The 15,915-nt window shown below is 60.0% G+C and overlaps 1 protein-coding gene across 6 annotated transcripts in view; it reads left to right on the plus strand.

Moving 5' to 3' along the window:
* Positions 1–15,915, plus strand: part of AGRN (agrin) — a 90,400-nt gene that overhangs the window by 47,801 nt on the left and 26,684 nt on the right. For all 6 annotated transcript variants that reach the window (XM_048326528.1, XM_048326524.1, XM_048326525.1 and 3 more), the window contains 9 exons: positions 1,718–1,942; positions 3,085–3,291; positions 8,064–8,285; positions 10,430–10,624; positions 11,448–11,648; positions 13,120–13,265; positions 13,376–13,481; positions 13,821–13,934; positions 15,434–15,598. In XM_048326528.1, the coding sequence (XP_048182485.1) occupies positions 1,718–1,942; positions 3,085–3,291; positions 8,064–8,285; positions 10,430–10,624; positions 11,448–11,648; positions 13,120–13,265; positions 13,376–13,481; positions 13,821–13,934; positions 15,434–15,598 (1,581 nt within the window). The remainder of the gene's footprint in view (positions 1–1,717; positions 1,943–3,084; positions 3,292–8,063; positions 8,286–10,429; positions 10,625–11,447; positions 11,649–13,119; positions 13,266–13,375; positions 13,482–13,820; positions 13,935–15,433; positions 15,599–15,915) is intronic.

Raw genomic sequence — 15,915 nt, forward strand, 5'->3', positions numbered from 1 at the left:
AATATCCCGGGGATGAGGGGGTTAAAAATGAGTCCAGCTGAGGTGGGAATGTTGGAGGGAAGAGCGGTGGGAAAGAGTTGAGGAGAAATTTGGGTGGGTGCTTGCTGTCAGCTCAGAAAGGGCGGTGTGGGCAGGAAAAAGTCGGTTTGGACAGCAGAAAGGTCAGGTTGGGCACAAATAGGTCACTCTGGGCAGCAGAAGGGTCAGGTTGGGCACAAACAGGTCACTCTGGGCAGCAGAAGGGTCAGGTTGGGCACAAACAGGTCAGTCTGGGCAGCAGAAGGGTCAGGTTGGGCACAAACAGGTCAGTTTGGACAGCAGAAGGGTCACTCTGGGTGACAGCTGCTGACACTGAGACCAAGGCCCCCGCTTCCCTCGGGGTGTTTGTGCTCCAGCCCCACTGACCCAGAGAGCAGCTCCAGCATCTGTGCCACCTCCTGTCCCTCCTGCTGCTCCCTGGAGGCCCCTGGCTGTGCTTTTGGCACAGAGCCTCCGGGGTTTTTAGGGTGCAGAATAAGATTGGAGCTTCCAGGAGCTCCTGGTTTTAGCTGGGAAGCAGCAGGAGCTCAGGGAGGGCTGTAGGATCTGGAAGTGCTTGGAGGAATTTGGGCTCCTGGGTGAGCTGAAAGGTTTGGGATGTGCTTTGGGACAGTGGAGGTCACTTCATTTCTGTGCTAAAAGGGACAAATCCAGCTGGAATCCTGTCCTACACCATTCCCATGGGGTGTGGGGATGGCAGACAGGGAGGTCCCGATTACTGTTGTTGTTTCCTGCCCTTCTCAGTGCAGGGATTCCAGGGATTAAAGGGTGGGAATATCCCATGGTGCTTCTGGAATTGCAGACAAGGAATCAGCGCTCCCCAGGTGCTTGGCAAGGGAGGGAAAATCCTTCCGGATTAGGAGCAGTCAGCACCTGTTTTCCCCGTGGTTTTGGTGTGCTGAAGTGAGCTCAGCTCATCGGAGATGGGCATCCAGATAAACCTAGATTGGAGCCTAAACCTGGATTAGAGATGTGGGGCCCTGGCTGCTTCCAGGGCTCTCCCAGCACTTTGGGAAGCTAGGGAAGGATAAAGAGCAGGATGGGAGTCCCAAGCACCCTGCAAACATTCCTTGGATTCAGAAGGTTTGTGTGGGTCAGGAGAGAGGCAGAGGGGTGTGAGGGCAGCTCGGGATGGGGGAAAGGCAGAGTTTATCCCAGGAAAGGGGCAGAGGGGTGAGAGGGCAGCTCGGGATGGGGAAAAGCAGAGTTTATCCCAGGAAAGGTGCAGAGGGGTGAGAGGGCAGCTCGGGATGGGGAAAAGCAGAGTTTATCCCAGGAAAGGGGCAGAGGGATGCGAGGGCAGCTCGGGATGGGGAAAAGCAGAGTTTATCCCAGGAAAGGGGCAGAGGGCTGCGAGGGCAGCTCAGGATGGGGGAAAGGAAGAGTTTATCCCAGGAAAGGGGCAGAGGGGTGCGAGGGCAGCTCGGGATGGGGGAAAGGCAGAGTTTATCCCAGGAAAGGGGCAGAGGGGTGCAAGGGCAGCTCGGGATGGAGGAAAGGCAGAGTTTATCCCAGCGCTGTTCCCTTTGGAAAGGTCAGGTACCCTCAGTAAGGAACGAGTCCTTAGGGGCACAAGGGGATCTTTGAGGGGCACTTGGAGCCATGCAGGGAAGGAGCAGAGCCTGGGAAGCACCGATTTGGGCAGGGAATGACTCCCTGCTCCCACCTCCCTTCCCAGACCCCTGCAAGAGCGTCCTCTCCGACCCGAACCGCGTGTGCCGGGTGAACCCCCGGACGCGGCAGGCGGAGCTGCTGGCCCGGCCCGAGAGCTGCCCCCCGAGGAGGGACCCCGTGTGCGGCGACGACGGCGTCACCTACGACAACGAGTGCGTGATGGGGCGCTCGGGGGCCGTGCGGGGGCTGGACCTCCAGAAGGTGCGCTCAGGGCAGTGCCAGCAGCAGGGTGAGTGCCTCGCCATCCTCCTCCTCCTCCTCCCTCGCAGCGCTCGGGGCAGCGGGAGCATCCCCTGACCCCCATCCCGCTGTGCCCAGGGCGGGTGTGAGCGCTGCTGGCCTGTCCCTGTTGCCTTTTTCCCAACCTGGAAATGAAACTGGAGCTAATTGTAGTAAGGAGGTAAATTAAAAGTGGATCTTTGTTTGGAGGCCTCCGGGGGCGCTTACGGAGAGGGCTCACGAAAGCCCAGCCCCCACCGGGGGTGCACACAGTTTGATAAGTTTGGTGAATTAGCATAATTGACTAAAAAGCACCAATTAGGAGCACAAGTGGTGATGCAATTCCCCTGCCCCGGGTCAAGGCCCTTCTAAGTCTTCCCCCCCTCGGATGGGACTTTACTTTTGATGCCTTAGGTTTTAACTTTTCTATTTTTCAAACCCCGCGCTGCCTGCTGGGTCACTCTGACGTTTCCTGTGGCCTCTCAGCTGCTGTTCTCTCGTGCTGCTCAGCCATAACAAACTCTCTTTAGGTTTGCTCTCCAAGGACCCCCGGATTGTCCCAGGCCCCAAAATGTATAAACCAAAAGCCTCTGAAGAGCAGGGGCAAACTTGGGGTAATGACATCATTAACTGAGGTTATAATTGGAGAATTAACCCTGATATGCAAATGGACCAAATTTATAAAAGTGTGAAGGACCCGTGACCCAGGGTCTGTCTCAGGTGGAGCCTTTGGCCTGCCCAGGGTGCACCTTTGAAGGCCCTTCCAATAAACACCTACCTTTATTCCCTTGTTCTTGCCTGGCCTCTGTTTTTAGGTGGCCACCTCAGGCACCAGTTTTTTGGCACCCCAGATGGGACAACGAGGCTTCCAGAAACCCTCTGTGACTGAGAAAGATCCAGCTCAGCTGGATCAGCATTTTGTTGCTGGAAATGTGTCTGAAGAGCTGGTTTTGAGCCTTGGTAGCCAGGGAGAACCGAGACAGGATAGGGGCTTTGCAATATGCTTTGTCATTCCGCCTAGGGAAAGGGCATGGAAAAATGCTGGGAAAACCAGCCACCAGCACAACAGGCTACAAGTAAAGAATACAGACGATATACACAAAAGAAAAAACGGTACAAAAACCCCCAAAACGGCTTCATCCTCCCCCGCAGACAAATGCAAGGACGAGTGCAAGTTCAACGCCGTGTGCCTGAACCGGCGCGGCGCCGCGCGCTGCTCCTGCGACCGCCTCACCTGCGACGGCGCCTTCCGGCCCCTGTGCGGCCGCGACAGCCGCACCTACGGCAGCGACTGCGAGCGCCGCCGGGCCGAGTGCCAGCAGCAGGCTGCCATCCCCGTCAAGCACAGCGGGCCCTGCGGTAAGGACGGACTGCTGGGAGGGAGCCCATGGGAGTGCTGGGCCCTCCTTCCCACGGGGGTGCTGGTCCCTCAATCCAGTGGGGATCTTGGCCCCCAAATCGTCCCTCAGGGATGCTATTCCATGGGGATGCTGGTCCCTCTCATCCTGGGATGAGGGAGGGATGCTGATCCCCAGATCATCCCACAGGAGTGCTGGTTCCCCCCTGTCCTGTGGGAAATGCTGGTCCCTTGATGCCATGGGGATGCTGGTCCCTCACCCACCCCGTGGCGCTTCCCATCCCTCTCCAGGCAGGGTGGGATGCTGGGAAGCTGCAAATGGGTGCCCGCTGAGCAAGGCACGGGCTCAGCCTTGTGTCCAGCCAGCCTGGAATGTCCCTCGTTCCGTGTTTCTGTCCTTCCAGCAGCCCCGGTGTGTGCCCGTCTCGCTGTCCGTGGTCTGTCTCTGTCTGGTGTGTGACACGGGGGACACTCCGTGTTTGAGCCACGTGTCTGTCACGTCCAGCTGGTCTCTCTCACTCCCCACCACATTCCCTGCTGTCCATGCCATCCATTCCCGCTTCTCCCAGGGTAGTGCCAGTCTCCAAACCCCTTCCATGCCCTCCCTTCCATGCCTGCCTGCTTCTCTCAGCTCCAGGTGCTCTCCGCCGGGAACTCCTCCCACTGTGCTCTCTCTGGAGCTCTCACTGTGTCTTTGTCTCGTCTCTAGGAGAAGCTTCCCCATGGACCTTTCTGAGGAGGATGGGATAGGATGGGGCTTTGGATCCTTAGGATGCTGGGAATGTCCAGCGTTAAGATTCTCCCCCAGGAAGTGAAGGAGGTTAAAGCAGCCACTGGATTGATTTGGATGAGTTACAAGTTGTTCATTTCAGCTCAGTTTGGTTTTTCCCACCTCTGGAATCGTGTCCTGTTCTTTTGAGCTGATGTTTTATCAGGTATCAGCTGGATTGAACCTCCTGAAGTACTCGGGAATTAGAACTCCATGGTGGGGATGGGTTTTGTTGGCTTTGTGCTCCTGCTGGAGGTTTTCGAGGCTGCCAGACCCAGCTGCTGGAAAAGAGTTTGTCAGGCTCCCAAAATCCCACTCGGAATAACCACAGCTGTTATTTTTAAGCATCCATTTCCCCGTGTTTCTGATGGGGGAATGGTTGGGAGTCAATTCCCTGAGTTTTCCCTGTGGGAAGGGCTGTGCTCCCAGGAGGGGGATTTTTTGCAGCCCTGGCTCCCTGGGCTCTCTTCAAACCCTCCCCTGTGCCTCCTTTAGAGGCCAAAACTTCCCAAATTTCTGGGAAGAGCAGGGAATTCACGCTGCCCCTGAGCACCAGCCACTCATCGTTTCCGCCGTGTTCCGTGGCACAAGGCCAGGAGCTGCAGGATGTGCTCCTGCTGCACCTGCCGTTCCTCTCTCCATCTCCCTCTCCTTTATTTCAGCTCCCTCCCAACTCCCCTCCCTCCAGGCCAGCACACATCTGCTTCCAGGAGCTGCATCCTGGTGGGATAGGAGCAAAAAAGGGGGGGAATGAATCAAAGCCAGGGCTCTGTCTGCCAAAACCTGGGATTGCAGCGTGCCCGTGACAGCTCCGGGCAGTCCTTTGCCCGTCCCTGGGAGGTGTGAGCAGAATTTTGATCTCCGTCAGCTCAGAAAAGGAAAAGCTCTGAGCTCAGTGCTGGGGTGCTCATCCATGCCTCGATGCTGTGGGAATGCAGAGGATGCAGGGAGCTGGGAAAGGCAGGGAATGGGAGGGGCTGGCAGCACTTGAACCCCTCACAAGCAGCCGTCTGACAAACCCCGAGCTCTGCTGCCTTTCCCAGCAGCCAGGCCAGGGAGACAAAGCCAAACAAAGCCATCCAAGCCAAACAAAACCATCCAAGCCTTGGTTTTACCTCTCTCAGCGCTGTGATGGTGCAGCTGGGAAAGAAGGGATGGGATGAGGCCGATGTGGACAGCAGGGAAGGAAGGAAGGAAGGTGTCTGTAGTTGCATCTGTCTTTTCCTCCCTGCCTCTCTCTGCTCTCCTCTCTTCTCTTCTCCCTCTTTCTCTCTTTCTCTCTCTCTCTCTCTTTCCTGTTTCGTCTGTGTCTTGTGTTTTACAGTGTTGCCTGTGTGGAGGAAGGAATTCTGTCCTGCCACCACCCTCCTGCTCCCTGCCCGGACATCTCTGCTGGGAGCTCGCCTCTGCCCCTCCTCCGTGGCCAGGGCCACTCCTGGCCTCCTCTCACTGCTCCCACCTCTCTCTAGTTTGGCCTGAGAGCCCCCCAGGACGGAGAGGTTGCCCTGGGGTTTGTCCCATCCCTCGCCCCAAACTCTTCCTGCTGGAATGGAAATTGCTGGGCTCTTGTCCGATGCTTCCTTCGAGGCAAAGGAGAGTGGGAGCAGAGGTGGGTGCTGGGAGCCCTCCACTCCTCGGCCGGCCCCCCCGGGCTGCTGCATCACTCCGGACTGCTCCTGGTTGATCTTCCCTCTCCTCCTGCTCCCGACTAACCCCCCTGGCTTCCCCACCTCCTCCTTCCCGGAGTTCCTGCCTGCCCGGGGCTGTGGCGCTTCTCCCCGTGCTGTCCCAGCTGTGTGTCCTGCTTGTCCCTGCCAATCCCAGCTCCACAGAGATCCCGGCTCCCTCTCCCAGGCTCTGAGGAGCTGGCTGTGCTCGGAAGTGGTTCTATTCCGGGAATATTTACCCGTGGAGCGGTGCCGGAGCTCACTGCGTGTCCCAGGCGTGGATGGATGGGTTCCAAGGTGGCTTCAGTGCCTCTTCTCCATGGGCACCCCCAGCTGAGCTGGCAGGAGAGCTCGGTATTCCCTGGATATTCCCAGAATCTGGGATTCCCGATCCCTGGGCTTCATTAGGTGTCTGCTGGGTTGGAAGGGATCATAAATCATCTAGGTCCAGCCCCCTGCCACAGGCAGGGACACCTCCCGCTATCCCAGGTTGCTCCAAGCCTGGTCTGGAGCACTTCCAGGCTCAGCAGCAGGTAAAGGATCACGCGCTGGAATCACCCAGGGTGCACAAAGAGCGCTTTGCTTGCCCCGTGCCTCAGTTTCCCTCCCTCCAGGATGGGGAAGGGCCAGGAACCAAAGCAGGTCTTGATTAAAGCCCAGCCCAGCAGGTCCTCGTTGCTCCCACCCACAGCAAAGTTGGTGCCAACCCCCCCAGAGATGCCTGGGGGTGGCCCATGGCTGTGTGTGACGTATTCCAGGCTGGGATTTGGGAACTTTGTGTGCTGCATCTCTGCAGGTTTCCTGCTGGAGAAGGACAGGGAGTGTCAGGGCCGGGTTCCCCCATCAGGGCTGGCCTCTCCCTGTGCTCCCACTCCCATTCCCGTGCTTCCCGAGGCAGGAATGTGAGCCTGGATCTCAAACCAGGGATTATCTTTGCTTCATGCCCAGAAAAATCATGTCCATCGGAGGGAATTTCTCCATGGAAGCTGTGTCAGCGTGTTGGGGGGACGTGGAAAAAAGGGAGACAAACAGATGGGAGCAGCACCCCAGGGAGCAATTCCTGGTCCTCGGGAAGTGCTCAGAGCTGCCGGGAAGTTGGGGAGAGAGCTGGAGAGGGGCTGGAGCCGTGCCCCTGTGCCTGAACTGTCCCCCTTTCCCTGTTCTTTGCAGACCCTTGGCTCTAGGCTGTGACTTGGTAGGTGCTTCCCAGAGAGGCAGATCCCGATCCAGGCCCTTCCCGGCGGCTGGCACAGGGCTTCTGCCCGGCTCCTGCCCTGCAGAGGTGCCACCGCCGTGGTGCCAGCCGGAGAGGTGCCCTGGGCTGCTCCAGAGGGACCTTTCCCAGCTCACGGCTCCGTTCCTGCCTCGCTGCCGGGGCTGCGCTGTGTCTGCTGCTGCTCCATCTCCTCTGGGCTGCATTGTGTGTCCCCACCCGTGTCCTTGTCCTGTGTCCTTGTCACTGTCCAGCACAGATGGAATCCCTGGTGTCCCTTCCCTGCCCCAGCCCCTCGGGGCCGTTGTCCGGAGGGTCACTGGGCAGTGCTGGCTCTGTCCCCACTCCTCCCTTGGCTCCTGGGCGGTGGTGGGGGGGGATTCCTGGAGGGAATTTCTGGTTGGGAATAGGGAGGAATCCCTGGGATTTCCCTGCCAGCAGGGAGTGGGACACGGCCTGTGCTCTCTGCTGGCACTTTGTCACCGCTGAGCATCCCCAGGGGAGGTGCCACTGCTCGCCCGGGGTGGTAGATCCAGAGGGAATGCTGCTTCTGTGGGATTACCAATCCCTGGGAGCCTCAGGGCTCTGCTGGAGTCATTTCCCGAGGGCTGGGATGAAGGAAGGGCATGGGATGTCCCCATGCTGCCCCACAGCAGCTCCCTGGGGGATGAGCAGTGTGCTGGAGCTGCATGTGTCCTCTCCAGCCGGGTCCTGCTGGCGAATCCCACAAGGGGTGCCAGCATGAGTTTTCCAGTGTGATCCCAAGGGTGTGGATCCCAGGGAAGGGAGCTCTCCCTGTGGGAGCTTTGTGGAAGGTTCTGCCCAGGATGTAGGGGACAGGGGGGTGGGAATCCTGTTCCTGGCATGCGGGGAGACGATCCCATGCCTGCTGCCCATCCCTAACCTCCGCCACGCATGGAGACCGTGCTGAGCCGGGCATGGCGGGGTGGCATGGAGGGGATGGGGCCTGGGGGTGAGCCCAGCAGCTCTGTGCTCGTGCCACGGCTCGGGGCAGGCGGGTGGCCCCGCGGCTGGGGACGCTGGCACGTCCTGCTCCGCTCAGCGCCCGCCACCCGCGCCGGCACCCACCCGAGCCACCCGCGCCTGTCCCTGTCCCCTCTGCAGACCTGGGCACACCCAGCCCCTGCCTGGGCGTGGAGTGCTCCTTCGGGGCCACGTGCGTGGTGAAGAACCAGGAGGCCGTGTGCGAGTGCCAGCAGCAGTGCCAGGGCCGCTACGACCCCGTGTGCGGCACCGACCAGCGCACCTACGGCAACCCCTGCGAGCTGGACGCCATGGCCTGCGTGCTCCAGAGGGACATCAGGGTCAAACACAAGGGGCCCTGTGGTAAGACTGGGGGGTTCTTGTTGTTTTGTTGTGGTTTATGGCGTGTGCGCTCTCAAGAGGGACTCTGGGGTCAAGCACAAGGGGCCTTGTGATGAGATTTGGGCTGGGGGATTGTTTTCTTGTTGCTGTTTTGTTGTTGTTGGCCTGTGACCTCAAAAGGGACGTGAGGGTGAAGGTCAAGGGGTCCTGTGGTGAGGTTTCGGGTGGGGGTTGTTGCTTTGTTGTTGTTGTTGTTGGCCTGTGTCCTCCAGAGGGACACCAGGGTGAAGGACCAGGAGTCCTGCGGTGGGATTTGGGCTGGGCCTTGTTTTGTTGTTTGGTTGTTGTTGTTTGGTTGTTGTTGTTTGGTTGTTGTTGTTTGGTTGTTGTTCATGGCCCACGACCTCAAGAGGGACACCGGGGTCAAGCATGAGGGGCCTTGTGGTGAGATTTGGGCTGGGATTGGTGTTGTTTTGTCATTGTTGTTTTGCTGTTGTTGTTCCTCCTCCCTTCGCCCCAGCCCGGGCTGGCGCACAGGGACAGACAGTGACCCAAGCACAGAGGTGGCACTGCCCGTGGGGACAGAGAGGTTTGGGTTGTGTTTCAGCTCAAAGGAGGGTGCTGGGAGAGGATCCAGGCTCCACCCTGGGTGCTCCTTCCTCACTGAGGGATGTGAGGCAGTGGGAAAGCTCGGGATGAGCTGGGAGTTGTCCCTCCGTGAACACCAGGCCTGGCACTGTCCCCTGACCCAGCAAACCCTCCCCGAGCTGCCCTGCAGAGAAGGCTCTGCCTCAGGGGTGAGCTCAGCGGGCTCCATCCCGATCCCAAAGGAGAACCCACCACGGAAACGCAGTTCAGCCCTTCCCACGGCACAGAGCCACGGAATGTCCGAGCTGAGCGAGACCCGCAGGGATCCCTGAATCCACCCCAAAAATCCCACCCTGGGAGCGTTGTCCAAACACTCCTGGAGCTCTCAGGGCCGTGCCCATTCCCTGCTCCAGGCACTTCCATCTGCTCCCTGTGCCAGCACAGCTTTGCCAGTCAGGGTTTGCAGCCGGGCACAGCCTGGGCTAAGCTTGGTTCTCCCAGAACCAAATCTTTGGGATGTTCAGGCAGAGCTGGGCTAATTGCAGATTGATCAAATACAGATTTTCTGCCCCAAACCCTCTGGCTGGGAATGAGGAGCTGGCTGCCCTCAGCATCCCCTGGAGCTGCAGATCCCATACATGGCTCGGGATTTGTGCCACGGATAAAAACCTCCAGGCCACCAGCACGAACCGAGCAGGGGGCTGGTGCCTCCTCCTCCCCCATGCCAAGGCAGCAGCTGCTGTGTGGAGGAGAAAAAGCAGGAAAAGCACCTTGGAGCCAAATTCCTGGCAAAATGGAGGAGGCATGGGGCTGGCAGGGAGGGAAGGGAGGTGCTGGAAGGAGAGGATGAATCAGTGAACACCCAGGAGTCGGGGGCTGTGCTGCCTGGTGTCTCCTGCGAGGAGGGAGAGCTGCTTGGAGAGGGAATTTTTACCAAATAAAGGGGTTTTTGTGCCCTCAGCCTGGTTGTCAGCGTGTCAGGTGTGATATTCCACCTGCAACCAGCAAAGGAATCGAGCTGGAGGTGGAATCCCCCTTCCCACCGCCTCTTCCTGTGGGAATCTGCTGCCTCTCCTCCCCCCTCCCCGGAGCCCGTGGCTGATTTATTGCTCCCCGTAATTGTGCTCTCTCCCACCTCTTTAGCTCTGAGAGCCACAGCGACAGTGACATTTCAGCCCCTTTCTCCTGGCCCTGATGGTTTTTAGGAGGAGTTCTTGCTTTTCTTCCAGCCTCTCCCTGCTCCTGCATCCCTTCCTCGCCCTGGGGACATGCAGCGGGAGGAGGGTGCAGCGAGCTTTTCTTTCTGCCTTACTGGGGTTTAGAGCTGCGTGAGGAGGCTTGGATGGGATTTTGGGACTCGTTTCTTCGCTGGGAGGGTGGAGAGGTTGCCCAGAGAAGCTGTGGCTTCCCCATCCCTGGAAATGTCCGGGCTGGCCGGGGCTTGGAGCCAGCTGGGACAGCTCAAGGTGTCCCTTAAAAAAGATGAGCTTTGCTTCCAGACTATTCCACAGCTCCACCACGAGCCAGCAACGCCTTCCCCGCTGTTTTAACGCCGCTTTTGTCCTTGCTGTGCCCAGAGCGCTGCGGCAAATGCCAGTTCGGGGCCATCTGCGAGGCGGAGACGGGGCGCTGCGTGTGCCCCACCGAGTGCGTCCCCTCGTCGCAGCCCGTCTGCGGCACCGACGGCAACACCTACGGCAGCGAGTGCGAGCTGCACGTCCGAGCCTGCACCCAGCAGAAAAACATCTTGGTGGCCGCCCAGGGGGACTGCAGTGAGTGTGCCAGCGTCCCCTTTGTCCCCCGCGTCACATCCCGCAGGCAGAGGATGCTCGGCCCCGCTCTGGTCATCCCGCAGCGTGGTTATCCCGTGGGTTTGGTCACTCACGAGGTTTTTTCCCTCCCCTTGCCTGGGTGATTTTAACTTAGGAATGGTTGGATATTTTGAGGCTCTCCAGCAGCTTTTTAGCCCCAGCTGGTTGGTGATGCACAGAGGGGAGTGCACCCCGTGTTATTTGTCTGAGCCGAGCAAAGAAATTGGATTAATGTCCGTGGGGCCGAGTCGGGAATTAGGCTGAAAACGTGTTAACAGCCAGCGGCAGAACGGAGAGCACCAGGCTCCGTTTGATCCTTCCCTGCCTTTCCCTCCCCTCCATCCCCTGGGGTTAATTCCTCTTTGTTCCTGGTTTCCTCCCCACTCCCCAGCCCAGGGAGCCGTTTGGGCTCATTTCTTAATGAATTAAAAGCCCCGCTCGGCTTCTTCATTAAGCCAAAAGCTGCGGTGATGATTGGAGCCTCATAAATACCTGTCCAGCTGGGGCTGGGTGTTCCAGGGGTGAGAGATTCTCCGGGGGTTTGGGGAAGGAAGGATGGGTGAGGATGGCAGCTGACTTCCAGAGTAAATGCTTAAATGGGATTTATTTCACCAGAAGGAGCTGCTGGGAATCCGAAATGCTCGGGGTGGGCACCCGACCCTCGTAGAGCTCGCGTGGATTAAATAAGGAATAACGTGGCATTGGTGTCCCCAGCTCTGTGACACAGCACTGGTGGCCACGGGAGCCGCTCGGGTGGCTGAGCCTGTCCCTCCCTGTGCCCCAGAGTCGTGTGGCAGCTCCGTGTGCTCCTTCGGCAGCCGCTGTGTGGGCGGGCAGTGCCTGTGCCCACGCTGCGAGCGCCAGCCCCCGGCCCCGGTGTGCGGCACCGACGGCGTCACCTACGACAGCCCCTGCCAGCTGCAGGTGGCCTCGTGCCAGCTGCAGAAGAGCATCGAGGTGGCCAGGATGGGACCCTGTGAGGACGGTGGGTTGGTCCTGCTTCTTCGTGGGTCGGGGGAAAGGGAGGGAGGGCCGAGGGTTCCATGCGCTGAGCTTCCCTCGCTGCCCCGCTGTGCCCGGTGAGACCCCAAAAGCCCCGAAAGGGCAGGTCCTGTGCCAGCCACGCTTCCCTGCTGCCCCTCTGTGCGCCATGGAACCCCACTGTGCCCTGTGAGACCCCAAAAACCCCCTGCACAGCAGCTCCTGTGCCAGCCCCCTTCGAATTCCAACCCCCATTCCACCATCCCAGTTTTTTCCAGTCCTATCCAACCTATCCTTGGACGCTTGCAGGGATCCAGGGGCAGCCACAGCTTCTCTGGGCACCCTGTGCCAGGGCCTCCCCACCCTCACAGGGAGGAATCAGTTCCCTATATCCCACCTAAATGTCCCCTTTCTCAGTGTGAAGCCATTCCCCCTTGTCCTGTCTCTGCATCCCTTGTAAATATTCCCTCTCCAATGCCATCCCTGGCATCCTGGCCCCTGGCAGGGGTTGGGACTGGATCTTTAAGGCCCCTTCCAACCCATCCCGTGGCTCTGTTGACTCAGAAGAGCCCCAGGGAAGGTTTTGAGGTCGGCTGCACCTTGCTTGGTGAGCCTAAAAATAGAGAGCCCGCTGAGTTTTCCCACTCTGGGAAATCTCTGGGAATCTGCAGATTCCTGCTGGCACAGGGAGGGAGCTGAGGTTCCCTGGCCCACGGCACACATGGTAAAGGAGCTGGGAAGGACATCAGAGAGGGGGAGAGCAGACAGAACAGGGTGTTTGATCCCAGCCCTCCCCGGGGGATTCCAGGTTGCTGTCCCTCCGGAAGCAGAGCCTGAATAATTCTCTGTGTAATGCCAAAGCGCAGCCTTTGATCACTCCAGAAAAAGGGCCAGGTTCCCCTTCCCCCCTCTGCTTTTCCCCTTCCAGCAGCCTTTGAAATCAGCCACGTCTCTGCCGCTGCTGCGGCTCGGAGCATCCTGCAGAGCTTCAGGGATTTCAAACCTCTCCCTACCCCAACGTCCAAACCCAAATCCCAGCTCCACACCATCCACGATCTCCCTGTGCGTGGAGGGTTTGGGATGGAGGCAAGGAGCTGGGTCAGAGCACGGAGTGCAGTTGTCACCAAAGCAAGTGGCAGCTGTCCCTCCTGGCAGCTGGGCAACCACAGGGCCCTGGTTTGGCTCCTGCTGCGGGAGGAGAAGCTCAGGCCACCTGCCGAAGCCCCTTTGCAGTGTGATTGGCACAACACCGTGCCAGCAGTGGGACATCTGGGATCCTCCCTGTAGCCCCGGCATCAGATCCCACCCCGCGTGGGGCCAGGATTTTGGGGCTGAAAAGTGAAACCCGCTGAGGTTTGGGTGTCCTGGGCACATCCTCGAGCCAGGAGAGGGCTTTGTCCCCGTGCCCTGCGCGTCCCCCCGGCTCTGCCCCGCCGGGAGGGAGCCCCGTGTCACCGTGGTGTCCTTGTCCCCAGAGTGTGGCTCGGGGGGCTCTGGCTCGGGGGATGGCAGCGAGTGCGAGCAGGAGCGGTGCCGGCAGTTCGGGGGCTGGTGGGACGAGGACGCCGAGGACGAGCCCTGCGTGTGCGACTTCACGTGCCTGGCCGTGCCCCGCAGCCCGGTGAGCGCTGCCCTCCTCCCGTCCCCTCCCCGGGCAGCACAGCCCGTCCCCGGAGCGGGCACCCCGTGCCAGGGGCTGCGCTGAGCCGTCCCCTCGCTGTGCTGGCGCAGGTGTGTGGCTCTGACGGTGCCACCTACGCCAACGAGTGCGAGCTGAAGAAGACGCGATGCGAGAAACGCCAGGAGCTCTTTGTCACCAGCCAGGGAGCCTGTCGGGGTGAGTCCCCCCGGGGAGCCACCTGTGTGAGTCCCTGTGTACCCGTGTGTGTCCCCTGAGGGCAACCACTCCTCCCTGGTGGCTGTGTGCCCGGCTGTGTGCCCGGCTGTGTGCCCGGCTGTGCCCTCTCCCTGGGAACAGCAGGAACTGCTCACTGGGGACACCCCCCTGTCCCTGTCCCTGTCCCTTTGCTCTTCCCACTCCCGCGGTCCCTGGCCGAGGGTTGGACCTCACCTCCTGTCCCCAGCACCTCCACGAGGATTTGCGGGAATGCCGCTGGATCCACGCGCACGTGGCGGGTGCCAAAGTGACCCGTGTGTCCCTGTCCTCCCCCTGCAGCCCTGGCCACCACCCCGCCGCCTCTGCTGGTGCCACACTGCAGCCAGACCGTCTACGGCTGCTGCCCGGACAACGTCACCCTGGCGCTGGGTGTGGGAGCGGCCGGATGCCCCAGTGAGTGCCACCTCGGGGGGCACCGAGGGACCTTCGGGGTGGGCTGGAGGAGCAGCTAGAGGGAGGGTTTGGGGTCCTGTCCCAGGGGAGGCGAAGCTGGACGCTCCCCAGCTGCAGAATCGCGGGATATTAAAGTCGGAAAAGCTCTCCCAAGTGGCAGCACCGCTGTGGTCACCGCAAAACCGTGTCCCCGAGTGCCACATCCACAGGTTTCTTGACCCTTTCCAGGGATGGTGACTCCACCACTTTCCTGGACAGCCCGTTCCAATGCCTGGCTACTCTTTGATTGAACAAGTCTTCCCAGATATCCAACCTAAACCTCTCCTGGTGCAACTTTTCCTCCGCTTCTGTCCCTTGTCCCCTGGGAGAAGGGACTGACCCCACCCGGCCACAACCTCCCACTGCAGGTGATGCTCCCGTCCTTCCAAAAGCCCTGAGCCAACTTCCAGGCCTGAATCCCTTTGGAATGCAGGAGGACAGGGTGGTGGAGTCCCCTTGGGATGTCCCCAAAGGTCCCTCCAGGGCCACGCTGTGCCCTCGGTGCTTTCAACCCGTGGCTGGGCTCGGGGATTTCCACCTGCCTGAGTGACAGGAATATTCCATGGTGGGAAATGCCTCACCTGGGGACCTCCCAGAGGCCACCCCAGGCTCGGTGACAGGGGGGTGACCTCCTGTGCAGGAAGCTGAGCTGGCCAGTGGCTCATTAATATTTATTCCATAATTATCTGAGCATTTTAAAAGGCTCTGGACAGCTGAGGCTGTGGCTGCCTGGTGGGGGAAATACATCAGCCCATGGAGACACAATTCCTCGTGTTCCTGGGCTGGGATAATGGGGAAAGCAGCTGGATAATGGGAAAAGCAGCAGCTTGGGATGGCCTGCGTGTGTGACTTCAGCTTTGGGGGCTGTGTGGGGTGGGCTGTGGGATGGGCTGGGAGCTGCAGGGGTGTTGCCCAGGGGGATCCTCCAGGTGACAGGAGCATTTCCAGTGACGATCCTCAGGGTTTCCCATAAAAATCCTGCCCCCCCATCCATGGACTCAGCTTCCCAGCTGCCTGGAGCCCAGATCCCACCAGTCTGTGTCCCACCTGTGTCCCTGGGTTGGCAGCAAACATCCCTCAGGGGATGATCACCACTTAAGGAGCAGCTGGAATCCCCTGGGACAGGTTTATCCATGGACATTCCCTTTCCCTGGCCCGGCAGCGCTGGGATGTGCTCAGCCACCCCCTCCCTGTGCTCCCCAGGTGTCCCTCGCTGTCCCTTTCCCACTGGGACCAGGACAGCGTCTCCCTGTCTGTCTTTGGCTGCCTCCCCTCCATCAAGCTGCTCGTTAATGAATTAATAATCAGCCTCTAATGGCTTCCTTGCCTTTGATGTAAATGAGAGAGGAGCTCTCCATGACAGCGGGTTCAGCCCTAGGAGCTGGCACGGAGGAGAAGCGCTGGCAGCGGCGGGTGGCACCCGGTGACCACAGGGGTGTCCCTGCTCTCGCCGCCCCCAGGCACGTGCCAGTGCAACCCCTACGGCTCCTACGGCGGCTCCTGTGACCCGGGCACGGGCCAGTGCTCCTGCAAACCCGGCGTGGGCGGCCTCAAGTGCGACCGCTGCGAGCCCGGCTTCTGGAACTTCCGCGGCATCGTCACCGACGGCCGGAGCGGCTGCACCCGTGAGTGACCCGGGGGGCACGGGGACAGGGCTGGAACACCCCCTGTGAGGGTGGGCAAGGACAGGGCCACCACTTGTGAGTGGGACAGGGGTGGGACATCACCACCCCCTGAGCGGGGCAGGGGTGGCAGCAGCTCGGGACATCCTGGGCTTCTCTGGCCCCTTCTCCTCGCTCTTCCCTTGGATTCCTGAGGGAATCCCTGGCTCCACAAATCCACCAGCAAAACAGCGGGGATGTTCCCTATTTCCCACTCTGTAACTGTGGGGTTTTCCCCCTTTTCAATCCTACAGCTCCATTTTCTCCCTTTCCCACCCTGT

This window comes from Corvus hawaiiensis, chromosome 22, assembly GCF_020740725.1.
Source record: "Corvus hawaiiensis isolate bCorHaw1 chromosome 22, bCorHaw1.pri.cur, whole genome shotgun sequence".
NCBI classification, from domain to species: Eukaryota; Metazoa; Chordata; class Aves; order Passeriformes; family Corvidae; genus Corvus; species Corvus hawaiiensis.